The following is a 21,875-nucleotide window of genomic DNA, read 5'->3' on the forward strand; positions in this document are numbered from 1 at the left end:
TAGCTTCTGTCTACCTTCTGCTCTGCTTAGAGCTCTGTCCAAACACTGAAGATACAATGGCAAGTGCATCACATCCTAAATGTCATGCACTGAAGTGTATGGAACACAGGAACACTGACTGACCAGTCGTGCTCCTTACTGCCAGCAAACCTTAGAGGCCCTGGCGGACTCAGATTCCTCAGCTTACATTGGTTTCATTTCTGACAGGCTATTTCTGCAGGCTGAGGATAAAGCACTTTCTAAAAATCACAGCTCCAGTTCTAGAGCCATTAATAGTTATTGCTCTGGCTCTGGTTACCGTGAACACTACACTGACTCGAGCCAAGTACACGGGGAATTCTCAAACTGTGCCATATTATGTATATCCCCTTTCAAATTATACCAAAAATGTCTGCTGGCTCTGGTTCTGACCCAGACCAGAAAGATTTTACATGTTTAAAGACAAACATGGTACCTTCTCCTCCTCTAAAGAGGAGGTTTTGACAGCCTTACCTAAACTGAGGCAGAGTCTTCAGGTCTACTGCTGCCTGTCACAGCCCTGCCTGAGACAGCCCTAAGAGAACCTGAAGAGCTTCAGAGATTCCTGTCACTTGAGATGCAACAATGTGCTCCTGAGACGTGCTAGAAGGCCAAATGTGAACAGGACCAGCACTTCCTCCAGCCTCTCCCCTGCTCCCCAAGCACGGGAGCAGGCCAGTGCCTCCAGAAGGCAGCCCAGGAGCTCAGCGGGTGGCTCTGACCCTGCTTAGAGGACAAAGAGTGGTCACAGAACACCAACTGCTTCACAACTGTCATGTCACACTGTGGGTGAGCTCCATGGAGGAGGTGGGAAGAACAGAATGTTGTGAGCAACACATAGTCAGCAAGTACTGACTGAGTTCAGCCTGGAGAAGAGAAGCTGTGTGGAGACCTCAGAGCAGCTTCCAGTGTCTGAAGGGGGCTACAAGGATGCTGGAGAGGGACTCTTCATCAGGGACTGTAGCGATAGGACAAGGGGTGATGGGTTCAAACTGAAACAGGGCAAGTTCAGGTTAGATCTAAGGCAGAAGCTCTTCCCTGTGAGGGTGCTGAGGCGCTGGCACAGGGTGCCCAGAGGAGCTGTGGCTGCCCCATCCCCAGCAGTGTTCAAGACCAGGTTGGATGGGGCTTGGAGCAACCTGGTCTAGTGGAAGGTGTCCCTGCCCATGGCAGGGGGTTGGAACTGGATGAGCTTTAAGGTCCTTTCCAACACAAACCATTGTGTGACTCTATGATTCTATGGAAAATAACCACCATAAGTTAAACAGAAAATGCCAACAGATTTTTTTTCTCTTTTGAATGTTACAGCCTGGGTTACTGTGATTACAATGGCACAGTTTGCAAATTAACCTTTTAATATTACAGCGCAGTTACTGATTCTTCTAGAAGAAGATTTTATCTTGCCATTTAAGCTATGGCTTGAAGAGTGTTTGTTTGCTGCCATTTTTCTCATACGGTATTCAAAGAGCTTAGTAAATCCAATACTAAGGCCTCAAATACGAACCCATGTTATCTCCTAATCTCAGGTTTGGGAAAAAACCTTTATTTCCTTCCTAAAGCTTATTCCTGAACACTCATCCATTTCAAAGTACTTCCTCTAAGCAGGCCATGAACTGCATTGAATTTTCTTGCAATGAATGAAGAATCAAGTTAAAGGAAACATCAACAAGAACATCACACAATTAGTCCTTCTGTTAGCAGAAACACAGATGAAATGTGGTAACTTGGAAAATACAGTCACAAAGGGAAAATAAGGAGACAAGGAAAAGCACCTGGAGAGAACTCGCCATCACCTTAATGCAAACACCATTTACTGATACAGCTCAGCATAGCTCTGCTGTTAGAAGTGCAGAAAAATCCTTTTTTTGATCACTAGCTATTGAATTACTGTCTTGACATTCTCTTCCATCCTTTTCTTGTCAACAAAAGGCCAGACTGCCTCCTTGCAACTAATGAATGGGTGCAAAGCTTAAACGAGGATCTGGACTGTAAGCCTTTCCAAAAATCCTAAAATGAAGTTACAACTAACTGTCTCCCTCTCTTAAATACACGATCTTTTCCTACTGCAGCTCCTTGGGGCGGACTGGCTGTGCCAAAGCTTTCAAGACCTACCAGGCTTCATTTGCTCTGCTTTAGTGATTACAGATTCCAGAGACCTGTAAGGCCTCTACTCAATATCTTAGTAAGATACACCAGGTATTTTACATTTTCTCAAAGTTAGACCCCTGGAATGTCTGAATTTGAGATTTTAAGAGGGATCACAAGAGGGTTGTTTTTAATTAAGCTATATTCTTAGCTTGCATTCACCTGTTACTTTAGATAAGGAAGACTCAATCTAATACATTAGTAAATTGAAATAGCAATGACTGGTTGCCACTGCAGGTCCTAAGCAGGTAATAGCCTTTTCCTGTCCCACCTGCAAAAACAAGAATCAAAACACAGCCCAGTTTCAGAATTAGCTGACCCAACAAATCATTTACCAAAGAAAACTTCAGGCTGCCCTTTCCCAGCTCAGGTATTTTATCAGCAACAACCACGTACACACTATCAACAGATACCCCTGCACAAAGTTTCACTGCAGTCAGCTCAAAGATCAGCTTATCAAGAGTGGACAAGTGGCTGTTAGGCACACTTACAACTCCAAAGCAAGGCACTGACTCTAGGACTGTCCTGCCTAGATCCTTATGAAGGTGTTTCCCTTATCAAGAGAACCCATTCTGTCACGCTGCCAAGAGTAAAGCTAGTTCTGTGATAGAGGCTCTAGAATCATAGACTCATAGAATGGTTTGGGTTGGAAGAGACCCTCAAAGCTCATCTAGTCCAACCTCCTGCAATGAGCAGGGACATCCTGAACTGGATCAGGGTGCCCAGAACCACATCCAGCCTGGCCTGGGATGTCTCCAGGGATGGTTCATCCACCACCTCTTTGGGCAACCTGTGCCAGTGTTTTACCACCCTCATTGTACAGAATTTCTTCCTCACATCCAGCCCCAACCTCCCTCTTTTAGGTTAAAACCATCACCCATCATCCTGTGGCAACAGGGCTTGATAAAAAGTCTCCTCATCTTTCTTATAGGCCCTTTTTAAGTATTGAAAAGCTGCAATAAGGTCTCCCTGGAGCCTTCTCTTCTCCAGGCTGAACAACCCCAACTCTCTCAGCCTTTCCTCACAGCAGACGTGTTCCATCCACCTGATCATTTCTGTGGCACTCCTCTTGACCCTCTCCAACAGGTCCACGTCTTTCCTGTACTGAAGACTCCAGAGCTGGACACAGGACTGCAGGAAGGTCTCACCAGAGTGGAGTAGATTAAAAGAATTACCTCCCTTGACCTGCTGGCCACGCTGCTTTTGATGCAGCCCTGGACACAGTTGGTGTTCTGAGCTGCAAGTGCATGTTGCCCGTTCACGTCCAGCCTTTCATCCACCAGCACCCCCAAGTCCTTCTCCCCAGGGCTGCTCTCAACCCTTCCATCCCCCAGCCTGTATTGATACCAGGGTTGTCCCAGCCCACATGCAGGACCCTGCACTTGGCCATGTTGACCCTCAAGAAGTTCTCATGTGCCCACTTCTCAATCTTCCCCAGGTCCCTCTGGATGACATCATGTCCCTTGGTGTGTCAACTGCACCACTCAGCTTGGTGTCATCTGTAAACCTGCTGAGGGTGCCCTTGATCACATTAGGTCATTGCTGAAGATATTAATCAGTACTGGTTCCAGTATGGACCCCTGAGGCACACTACTCATCACTGATCTCCATCCAGACATTGAGCCATTGACCACTACTCTCTGGATGTGACCATCTAGCCAATTCCTTACCAAATAATCCACCCATGAAATCCATCTCACTCCAGTTTAGAGGGCAGGATGTTAGAATCACAGAATCATAGACTAGATTGGTTTGCAAAGGACCTTAAGATCATCCAGTTCCAACCCCCTGTCATGGGCAGGGACACCTCACACTAGACCATGTCGCCCAAAGCTCTGTCCAGCCTGGCCTTGAACACTGCCAGGGATGGAACACTTACCACTTCTTTGGGCAGCCTGTGCCAGGGCCTCACTACCCTCACAGTATGTTGTAGGGGACTGTGTCAAAGGCTTTACAAAAGTCCAGTCAGACAACACCCATAGCCCTTCCCTTGTCCACTGATGTAGTCACTCCATCATAAAAGGCCACTAGGTTGGTCAGGCAGGACTTGCCCTTGGTGAAGCCACAGTAGCTGTCTGAAACCTCCTCCCTGACTTCTGTGTGCCTCAGCATGGCTCCTAGAAGAATCTGATCCATGATCTTCCCAGGCACAGAGGTGAGGCTGTTGGGTCAGTACTTTGCAGGATGCTCCTTTCTACCCTTATAAAGAAAGGGTGTGATATTGCACTTTAGTCCTGTTATAGAAACTAGTCTGAGCACAGTCACAGGACCTAAATGACCATGGAAATAACAGACTAGCAGTGAGTACACATTCTGCATATGGAATGGGCTAAACAGTTGAAGAATCATAATCACAGTCTTTATTCCCTTATTTTCAATAACTATAGAAGGTTAAAAGGAAGCATATTCTCACAGACTTTCTATTTCTGGTATCAGATTTACAGCCAGATATGGCTAAAATGTTTCTTTTGCTCAGCATGAAGAAGCTACATAATGGTGCTTCCAACTGCTTTACTTACAGAATGGACTGACTCATCCTCAAGAGAAATACTATCATTTATAAGTGCACCCACGTGCATAGATACAGAGAAATTCCACATATAATTTTAGTGCATGTGTCACTACTAGACTCTGTGTGTAGGTGACCTGAATGTATAGGTGGAGGAGAGAAGGCATTTCTGATACATGCTGAGCTTCCAAGGGGAAGATACTGTAGAAAGACAGGGCTAAATTTATCCCAGATGGAACAAAACCATTTTTTCCTCCCTCTAAATCAACAAGAACAGCTTCAGACTGTACGTAGACCTGGATGAAAGGTAAAGTCAGCAGGAAGAGTAAGAACCACATGATCTGTGTTTCAAAACCAATGTGGGTTTGCCTCTCTTTGTATTTCCTCCCCGCTCCAATCCCTAAAGCTTCCTTTCACCAGTATTCTCTCCAACACCATCCTATTTTGCGCAGACACACAAGTTACCTCAGAGTCCTTCAGAGACCCACAACAGGAGAGATGGATAATTTACTATGACTGACATCCAGATGGAATATTTGATTCTGAGGAAGTCTTTACAGGAAAACTCTATGCAACATGATTCAAAGAGCATGTTTTCAGTGAGGCTTCAGACCCAGCTTTCCCAGGAGGTGTAAATTCACAGCAGGTCACATTCCAGGCTTTATGAGAGTGTATTTGGAAGCACCAGTTCTCTACCACATATTTTATAGCTAAATTTACAGCCTATGAAATAGCATCAACGGTGCAGTTAGCTTTTAGTACCTGAACCCCTGAAAAAGCTTGCTGGGAGCAGCCCCTGAATGGGTGCACTCTGTAGACAGCAGTTGTGCAGGAGGATTTTCAGCGCATGCACATTCACATTCCCACCCTAACGGGCCAGCTGTCTCCAGTACTGCAGATGTCCACTATTTCCACAAGTATGACAAGATTTGGGGGTTGTTTTGTTGAAAGGGTAAGTCACAAGACCCCAAATTTAGGTTATTTCTATGTGACAAAATTGTTGCTCTGTAGTTCTATTCATTTTTAGAAGTACCGGTTGGGAATGACAACCTAATACAGACAGTTTCATAACACACACACACACACACACACACGAGATGTAGATACAAAAAATGCACTACAATGGCAAATGCAGTTTCATTATAAAACAAGGTATTATAGCCTACATCAGTTGATCACGTATTTCTTATTTAAAGTACATAAAGATTCATCCTATTCATGTATTTTCTTAGTATTTGATTTGCATGTACCAGCTCCACATTAAAAGAAATTGTGAAATTTAGTACATTTAAATCAGAAACATCACTCAAGTCAGTTGCCATGTGCTACTAACATAGAAGCATAAAACCCAAAGGTGAAAAGTACCTTCTTCCAAGATGTCAAGGCTCTGCCTGTTACATGTGCGTTCTCTCTCATTCTCCTTTTCATAGTCATATTCAAAGCTTTCTTCTTCGTTTACTGACATTGCTGAAATTATCCCAGACACGATGCCTCAGTCTCACAGGAGATGGGAAATCATTCCCTTGGAGGCTGTATTTCTGGCGAGAGCAAAGCCAGGTCTCCACAAAGCAGGATACCATCCTTCCTCACTCACATGCTCAGCCCGGGAGCTCCTGAGCGACTGAGTATTCGTTCTTAGCACAACAGCTTTGTATCGTACAGATGGGGTGGAGGAGGGAAGAGACCATCTGCCTAATAATTACTACAAGATGAATGCTGTTCCTCATACCAGCTCTGAGGGTAGCCAGTTTGTGCTCAACAGCTCCACTACCATATTTCAAACAAATAGGTGGGCTGAAAGCCCTGTCCTTGGAACTCCTCACATCACCAAGGTCCTGTCTCCTCTGCCCCTGCTCTTCCAAGCACTGTGGTAGCTTCCTACAAGTGCCTCAGCCACACGGAAGCTGGACCAGCCTCCAACTGTCACACCTCTGAAGGGTGTGCACCTTCACAGACCTAAATCACCTCTCAGGTTGCCTAATGCTGCAAGAAACAAGATTTCACAGGAGCAGTGAACAGCCTGGGACTGTACATGCCAATCCCACCCAGCACAGAGATCCTGAGAGCTGAGGCTGTTCTGCAGCATCCACCAACACACAGAAACCAGGGGTGAAGAATTAGCCTGGGGAAAGGGAGCTTTTTTTATTGCTCTTACAAAAAGATTGTGCTTTACGAAGCATTTAAGTGACATATCAGCTGTCAAACACCATGTTTTCCACAGTCATCTTTGTTCTTCTTTTTGCTGTGGGAAACCAAGTACTTCACATATGCAACCCAGTACATTTTCAAGGGTGTACGTATCTCTTCTTTGCTCAACAACAAACAGAACTCCTTGTGCTCTTGGTTTCCAACCAGTTGTGTTTGCTAAACTTTGTTACACACACAGAGAAGGTTAACTTTCTTATTTAACCTTCTGCAGCTATAGAAATCTAATGCTTGCCAAGTTGCCTCCTTCGCTTCCAATGGCAAACAGATGCCCTTTGCTGCTGGCAGAAAGCATTCCTATCTGCGTCACAAGGCGAAGTGGAAGCACTGCAAGGCAAAGGCAGCTCATCACCTTCTGAAGGGACAGAACTGCTAAGGAGGCAGGCGGACAAACATGACAAGCCAGCAGAACAGTTAAGTCATGTACAATTTCTCTGCTACCAAGGAGCTGACAAAGCACCTGGAGAAGGGCTTTGGATGAGGGCCTGTATGGATCCGGAAAAGGGGAATGGTTTTAACTTGCCAGAGGGGAGATTGAGATGAGCTCTTAGGCAGAAGCTCTTCCCTGTGAGGGTGCTGAGGCGCTGGCACAGGGTGCCCAGAGAAGCTGTGGCTGCCCCATCCCTGGCAGTGTTCAAGGACAGGTTGGACACAGGGGCTTGGACCGAGCTGGTCCAGCGGAAGGTGGCAGGGGTTGGAACTGGATGAGCTTTAAGGTCCCTTCCAACCCAAACCAGGCTGTGATTCTATCACTCTCTAGTGGTGTGAAAGTATGAGGTAGTAAGAGAGAGGAAGGAACCAGTTTTATATAATCACAATGACTTACTCTGGTTTAAGTTTTAAACTCTTGATATTTACATGCAAACAACATAACATGTTTATATAAACAATAGCCAAAGAATATGAAACACACTTAAGTGCTTGCTGAGGAAAGGAACACTCACTTCTGAATAAAGATCTTACTACTCAAACTTAACAACTAGACCTTTGACTGCCAAAATTAACTGCAATGTTCAGCGGCAGCACTAGCCTCAAGAGCTCAGATAGGGAAAAAATGGGATTGTCCCTTTCTCCCCATATCATGACAATAAAAGATGTCATTTTAGTCATAATGTTCCAGTTTCTGATTCCTCAGGGCTTTCCTGTGTCTTCATTTCTGCCATTTAGCAGTGAATCAAAACTCTTAAAAAAATAATGCATAAAACAGACAGTGAGAGTTTTAAGTACCTACATGCCATCCAGTGTCAATTCACCACATTTCAGCAATAGCTAGAGAATGGAAATTCAGAAAGGAACTAAAATAAATCATTTTAAAAGAAAGCAAAAAGCACCTTTTAAAGATTAGGGATGGAAAAGTCAACCTCTGCCAACCTTGTTGACATACTCTGGTTTTAATGATGTACACAACAATATAATGAGAGTAGGGCATCTTCTCACAAGTTGACTTCTGACCTGTGACTCATGTCAACTCATGCCACACAGAAGGACTCTGACATTCAAAAGCTGAAAGGTAAGCATTATAATCTCTATTTTGATATCAGCACAAGATAAATGCTGATACAAATTCATAATGGGTGGAGAAGGAATGTTAACCCCACCCTCACGCTATCAACCCATTTGTAGTGCCATTCTGCATTAAGTCCTTTTAGTGGTGCTGGAATATTTGCTTGCTAAAGATTAAGAGCCAGGTTTCAGACAGATACCAAACAATAAGCAGCTATGAAGGAGGGGGAGCTAAATGGTATATGGTTCTGAAAACATCAGGAAAGATTCAAAAGAGATTTTTATTACTTGCTGTAAATACGTACTCAGGAACTTGAAGAATATACCAGAACAAACATTCACTTTGATTGGTTGCCACTGCAAAGTGAATTTGGCACATTTGCTGCTATCACCACTCTGAATTAGTGGCTAAAAACATTGAACTCCTTTCAGGAAGCTTGCTAAGCAAGTTGCAATGCTGAAAACACACATCCTCTCATACAATGCCTGTACGAAGGTACAGCCTGCTTTCAGCAACTTGACAATCAAACAGGAAACGCACAAATTGGGAGATAGTTTGAAGAAGGGTGAGGCTAGACACAATACAAACAAACCCTCAGATCCTGACTCAGTGTTTCCAAGGAACTCCAAGGTATTCATATCATTTTGACCTTCCCTTATCAATAAAAACATCTAGACTTTTGCACAATTAGCCACATTCATTTGGACCATAACTAATCAGTAACAACAATACTGCATTTAGAACAAAGAGATTCTCTGTTAGCAAACAAGTCCTAAAAACAGCAGCTGAAACAGCAGCGCTTGGATTTAAAACGTGTTGATGAAGAAATGTGGGTAGTTTGGGGTGAGCTTTTCAGGGTGGGGGATAAACTGGGCATTGAACACATGCTTCCTATTCTGATTTACAGTCAAGCAAAGTTGCATGTTCAAATCTGTACAGGTTCTGCACATTTCCCACTCTTTCAAATAGTCTTACCCAAATTACCTTTGCCACTTCCCCAAAAGGACAGCACATTACTGTTGCAGAAAGGCATCGAATGGGATGAAGTGGGAAAATGCTCACCTGGAAATTTGGCAGCTGAGCAGAATAAAGAGGAAAAATACCTCTATACTGAAATGTAAGCCACATAAAGCAACATGAAAGTAGCTTAGGTTTGACTGCATAAAGAACAAAGTCAATGGAGGAATAAAGAAGAGACATGGCAAAAAGCAGAAAACTAGGAAAATGGTATCAATGATTACATGAACATAAGCAAGGTGCAACCGTATTTATTGAATATAGCGATAAAGGCCATAGAAGCAAAACAAGAACAACCCGAATGAGAATTTTAGCTGCATACCTATAGAGCAAGGGCTGTTCCAGAGATTGCACACTGCAGGCATTTGTATGGTATCTACAGGTTTAGATGGCATACCACAGTCAGCATCCAGAGTAACCCCAGAGTTACTCCGTCCACAGGGATGGAGACAAAAGGAGCTAATCAGCACAACTCATGGAAAACAGTCCTTCATCAGCCAAGCTCTCCACACTGTGAAGGCTTGCAAGGTTACCCGTAAATAAAGTGCACAGAGAAGAAAAAGGAGAACCAAGAACTCCTGAAGAGGTGCAGCAAGGACTATGAAATATTCTGCTAATGCTACCTTAATGGAAACAGTCTCGCATCTGTGAAGGCATGCTAATATGTGCAAGCATAAGAGATCATTCTCTAAGTGGAGGAGAGGTCAAGGAGAACAAGCATTAACATTGTTAATTATTGTTCAGCTAAAAGAAAGTTCAAGAGCTTGCTGATAATCAGCACAGTGAAAAACAGAACACAGAAGCTCCAAACAGGAACTGCAAACAGAACACAATATGAAAACATTTCAGTGTGAGCAGGAAGAAAATACAGGGAGGGGTTAAAAGTTAGAAGAGCAAAAGCAGGGTTAGGGGTGCCGGAATGACCAAGAGTGAGACAAGTGGTTCAGGCCAACATAAAAGGGGTTAAAAGCTTTGGCATGTGTGACAAATAGGGCACACAATGAGACTGGCAGGGGGGAAAAAAGGGAAAAGACACTGTTTTCTCCCAAGAGACTGCTGAAAGTCATAGCCAGCAAAAAGAGAAGAGAACCAATTGCACACACGCAGTCACCTGGAACTGCAGGCAATGAGCTCTCAGCCATTAGTGTGGTGTTGTTCAGCTAGAAATAAATGAATAATGGAAGAAACCACAAGAAAAGTAATTTGATCTGAAGTCAACCTGGATTGTTCATTAAGAGAATGAAAAATATTGGCCAGAGAAAGAGGGACAAGTGGGACAAGGCTATTCATAAAGATCTCTATGGGTTTCTACCTATCTGCTTAGTTTGGGGGGGGGGGTATGTCATGCAAGTTGCATTGTGTGAGATTTCTTCTTTCAAGAATCTATTTGTTTTTCTCTACAAAAACCCCACCTACATGAACCTAGACTTTCACATTGTTATCTTTCAGGTAAGAGCCTACAAAAGCATCACCTTTTCCTCTTTTATCACTGGTTCTATCAATCTCAGAGTCTGCTATGAAAGTAGCTACTTCCCTACTCAAGTACACAGCCAGCTCTTTCCCCCCTCCCCATTCCACCTACACAATATATTTCATTAATGCCAAGTAAGGTGACAACTGTCACCCATATTATACAATGATAGCTGAAAATGGATATAAAAAGCACAGCGTACTGCTATTTATAGACGTTTCAATTTGTTGTCATGTTAGTTAACAGCAGTGATTCAAATAGAGTGTGACATTTTGTTGTCTACTTCCATTTAATCTTACCAAAAATAAACTCTACAGAGGACCTTACATAAAAGGGATTAATTCATTATTCCAACTCCAGAAACTCTTGGTAAATATTTATAAATGGTAAATTTTGTGCATTTGTTCATTTGCTTCCGGAAGGTATTAAAAAAGAATTACTGCCACCAAATGCAAGTTGAAGATATCATGACTATATCAGTCCATACAGAATTCATTACATCTGAGGTAACAGTGAGAGTCATTGAAACCTTCTATCCCGGTGTGACCTTAGGGTGTTCTTTCTTTGTTTTCTCTCTTTGAAGAACAAGAAACTATACACTACTGAAAGAATCATTAAATAAAGGAAAACAAATGAAATTACACCTTTTAAATGGCAATCTGAGTGCCAGTGACTCTGACAAAAGAATATATGAATAACTTAATCAGAAAAATAATTCAATGGGATAATATCTTGTGAGGTTTCCTATTACTATCAATGTGCTGCCAACTCTCCTCCAGTGTTACAGTTACCGAAAAGGTTGAGCTGGGTGGGATTCACAGTTGAACACAGATATACAGGAGCTCCGGAAGGTCCATGTATAGCGGAGAAATAAGCTAATGAAGCATCATCTTATCTTAAAATAGATACTCAAAACAGGTCAGCTGAGCTGCAAGTACCAATCACTCTCTACTGAGTATAAAAAGAATGACAGGCAAATGACACTGATATTGACAAAAAATGGTAGAGAAACCAAACACCAAAAGACACTTGTTTTGCATCTTTTACAACATGCCATTTGCTCCAGGTTTTTGGAAAAGCTCTGTTTTCTACTACTGCCTTTTGTTTCCTACTACAATTAGAATACCTTTCTCCATCAATAGGAAATACCAATACTGCTTTAAACCCAAATTAGTAAGCCAGTACCAAAGGCAAAGACTGCCTTCCACCACACCTCCTGTCTTCCTTGCACACTTGGACTGGGAAAAGCAAAAGAAAGCTAAACCACATAACGTTCCATGAAACTCTGTAAGAGTACCATTCACCCCAGGACTGACAGCACTATCCTTCCATCATGTAAAAAATAACATTTTAATTAAAAGTAAAAAGTAATCTTAACACAAGCATTATGCCTTACCTACTGGAGCCTATCAGACATTAAACCCTGCTTTCTCTTAGGGGAGAACTTCCTAAGCAGCCAGCCAGAGCATGCTCTAGGTGATTCTCAGTAGATCTCTGCTCAGGGAAGGAGTACCCTGGGCACTCCTCAGGAGTATATATTTATATATATAATTGCTGTATATATTTATATAATTAAAGATAATCAGGGGCTCAGCACACAAAAACCTGGCAGCCCAGAATCACACCAGCCACCACAGTGCTCCTGAGGCCCTGATCCCACAAGATGCTTGCCGAATACCTGCTGATTATTCCATTACTATGGAACTCCCATAGTTTCTCCAGTGCAGCACACACCTTAAAGGCAAAACTGAGAAGCAGTTCTCAGCTCATTCAGGCATACCATGCTTCTGCACAATGACACTTTGGGCACACAGAGGACTGTAATAAAGAACACTAGAAGGAAACCTATCTGTATTTAACCTCAGGAAAACACAGAAATCAGCTGCTGCTCTTTAATGACAGTACAACTGTCTGATCTGAAGCATCTCAAACCAGGCCAACTAAGCCTGTTACATCATACGGATTAATGAGTACACAGATTATATCAGTATTTACTAGGGTTAAACCTAGAGGATAAAGGTTACATAAGGGGTTCAATCCAACTTTAAGTGGTCAGATCTTTCAAAGAAATATGCACATTTCCTCTTTGAACACCTGGGCACGAATACCTAAACAAACGTAACAGAAGTTCCAAGTTTAACAAGCTTCTGAGATTGGATTCAGATCCCAAAAGATCATAACCCCCCAATTTTGTCACACGCATTTACTCTCCACATCCCCTCTGATACTGTTATCAAAGCACTATGAAATGTCTTGTATTATACAACATAATACATCCCCTGGGCCTACACTCCTTACTCCTTTCTGTTCTTTGCTTCACTATGATCTCAGACTCATCTTGTTTAAGCCACGCTCTCCAACCAGGATAAAATCCGTATACAACCACAGCTTTCCCAAAGGCTGTATTTTAGTTTAGAGGTTACCACAGAGTGACATCGATAAGGAATCTTGATTTTTCCACTTTGCAGAGAGTAGTTTTAGCCGCTCCTTACCCCTCCTTATGTGTCTTCTATCAGAAAATATTCCATGCTGTGAAAGAAATCAATGCCCAAGCAAACACTAGAAAAATTGCAAGAGGCCCACAAGATAACACTCACCAGAGCCTGAAATGTTTCCAATTCAAAAGTTAACCTGCTCACTTTTAAGAAGCTACAGTTTTAAATGTCTTTCACAAATAGCCAGAGAGAAAACACGTCCTGCTGCTTAACACATTAAATACGTATGTATTACAGCATACTGGGAATGCATAAAAAATAGACTTAAAACAATACAGAATGTTACGGTAAGAGTATGTAAATTCAGCTCAATTATTATACATGCAGTTAACAGTTCAAATATTACTGCCCCTGCCCTAAGATTGCTCATATAGCACATATGCTCCTCTGCCACTCCCTTGGAAAGAGAGAAAGCTGTACAGCAATCTACTGTAGCATGGCCACAAGAGATGCTGAGGTGCAACAGAGATATGGGCATCTCCACTACACCATCTCCACTACACCAGGTTGCTGCCTTTTTCAATGTATTCCATTTTTTAAACCACTGAATAACAATGCTCCAGTCTTACAGCTCCAAATTCTGCAATAAGAGACTAGAAAGAAATATTTACCATCCGTACATTCTTCATAATACCAGTCCAGTTCATAATAATCTGCTTCAATAAATTTCTGCATAGTCAGTATCCGTCACCAACATAGACGAGATTTCACTCTGCTGCTAAGGTCAAGTGAAATGCAGCCATGCCTTCCTGCCTTTGCAACACACCACAGCACAAGGAAGCTCCCAGCAAGCTGAAAACGAGCCGCACATCCTCAGCGAGGCTGCAACTGAAACAGAAGGGGGGTGTGGAGGGTGTATTTGGCAAGAAGAAAAATAAAAAAGACTGCAGAAGGGAAAAGCAGATGCTCCGATGGCTCCTCTAATAAAGCCGCTCTGCACAGGAGCCGGGGATGGGTGTTAAAATAACCATCCTATCAAAAGGCTGATGCGCTGACGTGGGGACACACACCACTGCCTGGCTGCTTCCAACTCCTTCCTTTCCTCCCTGCTCTCCACATCTTTTTCAGGCTAACATGTTGCCATGGAAACGTGCTGGCTCCAAAAGCGATGCAGAAATGAAGGAAACGCATTTTGCTGTTCCTGGCTTTACAGAGTAGAAGTATTCCTCCATACTGGAAACTGAAATCCTTGCTCTGGAAGCCGATACAATGCTGCTGTCTCACAGAACAGCAGCATCACGCCATTGCGGTTCACTGGGTACATGCAGTACATTAATGATGAAAAGCTAGTCCATTACTACTCTCTTCCACGGAGTCTGATAAAAGCTTGCCTTCCCCATGGAAAATTAAACTATGCTACTGCCTTGTTACACTGTTTGGGCTGATATAATAGAATCCTTTATGCAGCCTGGTATTGGAAAAGTGGCAAACAGAAAATTAAAGCCTCAAAAATCAGGGCAGCAACATATTTCCCCCTGCAATAAAGCTAATCTGCTCCTGCTTTTTGCCCTCTCCATGAACCACTGACCTTTTTTTTAAACAGGCATCTAAGCTTCACAGCCAAAACCAAGGGGCCAGGACAAACTTTCCCTCATCTGTTCCTAAAAATGCTGAAGGCTGTCAAGAGAACATGTTAATGTTTGTTTCCAGTGTTTTGGAAAGGAAAGAAAAGACTTCTGCAGCACCCAGTAAAATTGTGTTTAAGCTGTTAGAAGAGAATCTGGCAAACACGTGGCATTAAATCACCGCCAAACACTGCAATTCAAAAAGCATTTCTGAATCTGTGCAGGTACAGGTACCAAACAGATTGACATCCATTTGATTCATAACCACCATACATTCTTCACCACTTTCCCCTCCTTTCTTAGTAAACTGTATGCAACACATGTTAATAACAGCTATAGCGGGTCTGACCAAGGAGGTGCTCGTCTAGCTGAAGACTCCATCTCTTAAGAACAGCCGTGGGCAGGTAGGGCAGAACTAGCCAATACCTCCCTCAACTGCCCTCCCAACCTCCAATTGTTTCCATCTCCAGAGACAGCCTGAGATAGATACAGATTCTCCTGAAGGACTTATCCTGTCTATTCCTGAGCCATGTATATTTTTAGCACTTCCAACATTCTCCTGCAAGGAGTTCCATGCATCTGCTATTCATGAGATAAGAAACCCTCAACTTTTGCTTTGCAGCTCACTTTTACAAACCTAATTTGATGCTTTCAGCTGTGGAAATCTGAACACTCAATTCATCTCTCCTTTCCAATCACTCATGATTTTGCAGATTTCTGTTAAGCTCATCCTCACTCATGTCTTTTCTAGGTTGTTACCACTTAACTCTACTCCCTGACTGGTACCACTTTGCTTTACTGTAATAAAGCAAAGTATTTTACTGTATTTTACTGTAAAACAGGTAAGGAATAGTCAAGCTATGCAGAGAAAAACACATTGGCTTTGTTACCACTTTAGTATTTCAGCTTTACTGGTATAAAGCCTTATATCACTGCAGTAACTTTGAGGTTGGGAATTGCCACATCCGTTGTATATATTAATAGCTGAAGCACACTTCAACAGATCTGTTCATGCATTTGCCACACATCTGTCAGTGGCAATTGCCTATGTTATTCACTCAACTCCAACATTCCAGACCACGGCCAAATTGAAATATACCTTTGTCTGCAAGTACATGATCTCACTGGAAAATAAAATGTTTCTAATTCTGCAAATAAAATAAATAGATCAAAAAACAATCACTGTGTTCATCCTAGAATATAGTAACAAATACAGTATGTGTCAGTATGCACAAGATTCCCCCCTACTTGGCACTGGTGAGGCCATATCTGCAGTACTGGGTCCAGTTCTGGGTTCCCCACTGTAAGAGACATGGACATACTGGAGAGACGCCAGCAAGGATGTAATACCCACGTAGGCAGGTTAACCTGCTGTAGGCTGACAAAGTGCTGCCATTCCTGGGAGGCAAACTCAAAGCAAAGAAGCACAGCCTTAATCAAGGCACCACCACATTTAACCTGCACTTCCCTCCTATTTATAGGATACCAAAATGCAAAGTCAACAAGAACTGAGCAGCCTGCACCTGAGCTTTGGCTGCCAGAATGAAGGCTGTTATCTTCAGCTGCTGCCCCTCCATACCCACCAGAGATCAGGAAATCTCCATGTCCTGTCAGCTTCCAGCCTTACACATGAGAAGCACAAGTCATTCTTATTTCCAGGAGGACAGAGGCTATCCTATGCCACTGCCTTTCCATCAAGCTAACCTTAGCCCTCTTGAAATCAAGAGATATAATGAGATAACAAAGGTCTGAAAAACAGAACCTTCTCTCATTTTGACAGAGACAGTGTTATTTTTGGCTTCATTTTGCTGACTAGATTCTTGCTATGCCCAATACTGATGTGAAAGCAATACAGTAAGTGTATGTGAACCTCAGGTTAGTGAATCACACCGGATTAAACGCCACTAAAAGCCTTTGGACACGCAAAGTTCATACAATTACCTTTAAACACTCCCCTGCATGTTGAAGAGAGCAAGCATTTTTGCCAACTGTGAGCATTCTGTGCTCACACTGTGCCATCTTGGAACAGAGGAATGTGTCAAGACACTCCCCCCTGCCCTAGCTCAGCCTGCACACTCACAAAGCAAGAGCTGCTCATGCCATTAAATGCAATTAAGGCTACACTGTTGAAATACTGGCAGAGAAAAATACAGGTTCCTATAGCAACATTAACTCAATTGCTCTGCATATAAGCTATTTGTTCCACTTGTATTATTTTTGTCCCAAAGGTAATTTTGGTCTGGTGATGTTATGAAACAAGTGTTTAAAACATAAAGAATGAACTCTGGCTACCAGCTTAAACTGCTGCAGGGACTCTCACCTTTTTACCTCCTGACATTTTAAACAACGGAGATCTTCAACATGCTAGAAGTTTCTTCCTCATCCCCATTTCAATGAGACAGGATAAAAATGGAGGTGGGGATTTGGGGCTTTTTGGTTTCTTGCTGTTTTCCTACAGATCTGATTGGAAACATACTGCTGTAACCCGAAAAGGCATCATTTTCCTGTGGAGAAAATCACTTGTGTGGTCAAATGACTTCAGTACTCCCCAAGAGACCTGGAAATACAGGATGAGGGTATGATCTTCCCAGCATGAAGACAGAAACCCCAGACAGACAGAATACTGTATATCCAGGTATCCGGAAGCAAGCATCCCTTCAATTGTATGAGAAATAGTAGCTCCATAAACCGTGAGCTGGAAGGGTTTTCAAGTTGAATACAGGAGCCTGACCAGGCTACCAAAGCAGCTGTGTGCTTGCAGAACCTGCTTTCAGCCCCTGCAGCCCTGCTTTTCCTTCCTACAGCTGTGTATTGCATTCATCTTAAGTAAAACTTACCAGGATGGTATATTTTTGTGGTGGACAGCTTCTACAAACCTCTGTGGATACAAAACTCCACATGACAACATTATCCTCACAGAGGAAAACATATAGACTTGATAAAGAACCCCAGTATCCAACTGTGACCACCTAGACTGAGGACTCCTTAAGTCCACGGTTACAAAGAGGCTTCATTACGCATTAAAGTTGGCTTGAAAAGCTCATTGGCCCTCTCCTCCTTCCTTTTTGGGTGGAATAAATTCATGCCACAGGTCAATGCTGTATCTGCCTAAATTAGCCAGGTTATTAAAACAAACCAAAGCAAAGCAAAGCAAACCCAAACCACAAACCCCTTTCCTTGTTAGAAGAGAAAGTTTAGAGAAAAATATCTACTCCATTCATTTTGCCCCTCTGCTCTGCTCTTGTGAGACCCCACTTGCAGCACTGTGTGCAGTGCTGGTGTCCTCAGCATCAGAAGGACATGGAGCTGTTGGAGTAAGTCCAGAGGAGGCCACGAGGATGATCAGGGGCTGGAGCACCTCCCGTATGGAGACAGGCTGAGAACATTGGGGCTGTTCAGCCTGGAGAAGAGAAGCTGCGTGGAGACCTCAGAGCAGCTTCCAGTGTCTGAAGGGGGCTACAAGGATGCTGGAGAGGGACTCTTCATCAGGGACTGTAGTGATGGGACAAGGGGTAACGGGTTCAAACTGAAACAGGGGGAGTTATATATACATATAAAAGCAGAAGTTCTTCCCTGTGAGGGTGCTGAGGCGCTGGCCATCCAGGCTGGACGGGGCTTGGAGCAACCTGGTCTAGTGTGAGGTGTCCCTGCTCATGGCAGGGGGTTGGAACCAGATGATCTTTAGGTCCTTTCCAATACAAACCATTCTGTGATTCTATGATTTATAAACATGGCCTCCCAAGGAAGTTGTAGCACCATATTCAAGGATGCAGTGAACCATGTTGCTAGAGCACAAAGGAGCAGCAAGTCATCCCTGCTGGCAAATAAAGTATTCAAAGAATGCCATTACACATTATGGCACTATAAATCATGTGTTCCTATGCTTAGTCATTCTCAGCATCCTTCTCCAAACCTTTTCCAATTCTGGGATGATCCTTTGAAATGAGCACCAGTGATGGATGAAGTATTTCCATGGTAGCTGCAACAGTGTATTATTTCCCATCCCATTTACTATGGGTCACATTTCTTCTCTTGGCTACAGCATTACATCAGGATGTTCAGATAACACCATATCCTTCCATTATTTCCTACAGATGCTACTACTCAGGATAAAGTTGCCCACCCCATTAACAGTGTCAAGAGTCCTTTTCATCAGAGCAGCTGTACAGTCTGCCTATACACTGCACATTAAATCGGGCATTGCCACAACAATTACTTTGCAATTTGCCCTGTTTAAATAACTTTAAAGAAAGAAAGTCAGTTAAAGAGCATGAAAATAGAAACAGGCCTATTTAAAAGCCCAACTCATTTTCAAGTGCAGCCTGGCAGACTGGTATTTGGAAATCGGGATCTCATTTACTGAAGTGAAGAGGTTCTGGCATTTCACAGTCTAAAGGAACATGGAACAGGAGTCATCCTGTGACCGCACATTTAGTAAGAGCAAAGAGCTCTGCAACTTAGGTCAGAGATCTCTTCCAGTGTAGTATTTTGCTTAGCAAAACAGGTTGTCAAAACAGGTACAGGTACCTCCTGCAGATGGGACAGAGCTGGTCCCTTCTGCACACTCTCAGGGCACACTGACCTCACCTGGTATATACAAAGATCCTTCTGATGCAGAGAACAGTCGAACTGTTCTCTCACTGCAACAAAAGGATTTCACCAAAGACGGGGTAGACAGATGAAATTACTTCAGGAAAAAAACCTCTTTTCTACATGAAAGGATTATTTCTCCCTTCCCCCAAATGATTACTGGAGTGTGCTACATTTGCATTTGTATCAAATCCAAACTGATGTGGTCTGCAGCACCACAGCTGCAGAGTTTAATTAAGCTATCACTGGGCATACATACACTGTAAATGAGACCATGACAGCAAGAACTGGAGAGTTAAGAGAATACATCCCATCTAGCACCAGGAAATGAAGAAGTAAAGCTTGAAACAGATTCTGTAAACTCTTCACCACCTGAAAATAATTCAAACTATAATATCTATATTTTTGGTTTGTGGTTGTATTTCTCCTGGAGACAGCAAAAACAGTTGTAAAATGAACTTGAGCTTAACATCATGCTTGATTGGATAGACAAAGCCATTACAGTAGCGCAGTTATGACCTATTTTTCTAACAAGGAAAAACTCACTGACAGTCACTGACAGCACTCCAGGTGTGGCCCCACTGGTGTCGAGTAGAGAGGAAGGATCAACCTCTCTTGACCTGCTGGCAATGCTCCTCCTAACACAGCCCAGGATACCACTGGCCTTTTTGCAGCAGGGGCACATTTCTGGCTCATGTTCAACTTGCTGTCCACCGTGACTCCCCAGGTCCTTTTTCGCAAGGCTGCCTTCCAGCTGGTCAGACCCCAGTATACACCGGTACACGGGCTGTTCCTCCCTAGATGCAGGACTTTGTACTTCCCCCTGTTCAATTGCACAAGGCTCTTCTTTCTCATGTTATCAGCCTGTCAAGGTCTCACTGAATGGGAGCACAGTCCTCTGGTGTACCAGCCACTCCTCCTGGATCCTGCCCATGTGTCTCATTCTCCCTGATGCTGTGCAGCCTGCTGACTTCCTTTTTTCACTTCTCCACTTGGTGACAGCTCTTCAACAGCAGCATACCTCCAGCATAAAGGCTCAGTGAGAGGCCCAAGGCACTCCCCAGCAGATTGGTTTGGGTTGCAAGGGACCCCAAAGCTCCTCCAGTTCCAACCCCCTCCTATGGGCAAGGACACCTTGCACTAGGAGGTGCATCAACCATCTGAAGCTCTGCCCAGGTTAAGGTGTCTGCCCTGACAGGGACAGGTGACTCAAAACCTGGGGAGTGGACCCTGTAGCACATCACCACCGTATCTGAAGATCTAGCCTGTTCCAAACTCAGATGAGGATCCCTTCTTTGCACCTTCCACACAAACTGCTGCATCTGTTGACTGTCTCTGGGAGCTGTGCTCCAGACCTGGCTGTTACATGGGGCTCTCCCAACACCAGCTACAAAGGTGTTTGACCATCCCTAACTAGCAACAGCTGCATCAAAGACTCTAAGCACCCTTGGATGAGGAGCAGCTCACAGCTCCTCAGAAGCCACTGGAGCTTCTTCTAGCCCCATCTGAGTGGCTCCTCTTGCCCTGCCCATACCTGGCAGCAGCAGTTCCTCAGGGGGTTCCCAGGAGTCCCCACATGATCTTAGGCCCTGACCCCACAAGCTGCCACGGCAAAACCCAGAGTCTTGGGCAAACTGCTGTGTCAGCTCCAAATTCAAACCTCACTTGTGCATAAAGAACAGATACAACACAACATCCAGTGTGCAAGACTGGTGAAGCTTAAAAGAGCACTGCTAGAAGTCAAACAATAGATTTTAAAATTCCAAGCATAGCTCTTGTTGTCAAGCCATCTGAATACCAATCAAAAGCAGTGAGCTGCATAAAAGAAATCCCATAGGAATGAAATAGCCACCTGCAATCAACACTCTGCCTAGAGGTTTTGATGTAGGCTGTAGGGGGGAGATTTAAGACAAAGGATCCAAACATTCCTTTGGCAGTCTTCTTTCCCACTACAGACAAATCAACTCAATTCACACTACGCAAGATCACCATTTCTACTTGTGATGCATATCCTGCATTTTATGAACATGAGTTTAGGCAGTGTAACATCTTGCTGGAAATGGCAGACATTACTGGCCTCATCACGATGAGCCTGCAGTGTTTCAGAGGCAGTTTTACCTAAATGAAGTTTGCCTTCCACAGTGAAGAGGATGGAAGTACTCAAGATTCTAGTGATAATGACAGAGCAGTCCTTGTTACTGCAAAACACCAAGAGAGCAACAACCATCATTTTGCAGAAATCAAGGCTTTGCAACTGTTAAGACTAAAATATCATTATAGAGTCATAGAATGGTTTGGGTTGGAGGGGACCTTAAAGCTCATCCAGTTTCAATCCCTGCCACGGGCAGGGACACCT

General features: G+C 43.5%; 1 protein-coding gene across 5 annotated transcripts in view; it reads right to left on the reverse strand.

Moving 5' to 3' along the window:
- Window positions 1-21,875, reverse strand: part of TRAK1 (trafficking kinesin protein 1) — a gene marked incomplete at both ends in the record, with an annotated part of 107,369 nt that overhangs the window by 41,045 nt on the left and 44,449 nt on the right. For 3 of the 5 annotated variants that reach the window (XM_080610231.1, XM_080610230.1, XM_080610229.1), the window contains one exon: window positions 13,976-14,039. The exons of 1 other annotated variant lie outside the window; for it this stretch is intronic. In XM_080610231.1, the coding sequence (XP_080466357.1) occupies window positions 13,976-14,039 (64 nt within the window). Of the gene's footprint in view, window positions 1-6,037; window positions 6,051-13,975; window positions 14,040-21,875 lie in introns of those variants that run through there. One more of the 5 variants, XM_080610233.1, reaches the window with a different exon arrangement.

The sequence above is a fragment of the Psittacula echo genome (assembly GCF_963264785.1).
Source record: "Psittacula echo genome assembly, chromosome: 2".
Lineage (NCBI taxonomy): Eukaryota > Metazoa > Chordata > Aves > Psittaciformes > Psittacidae > Psittacula > Psittacula echo.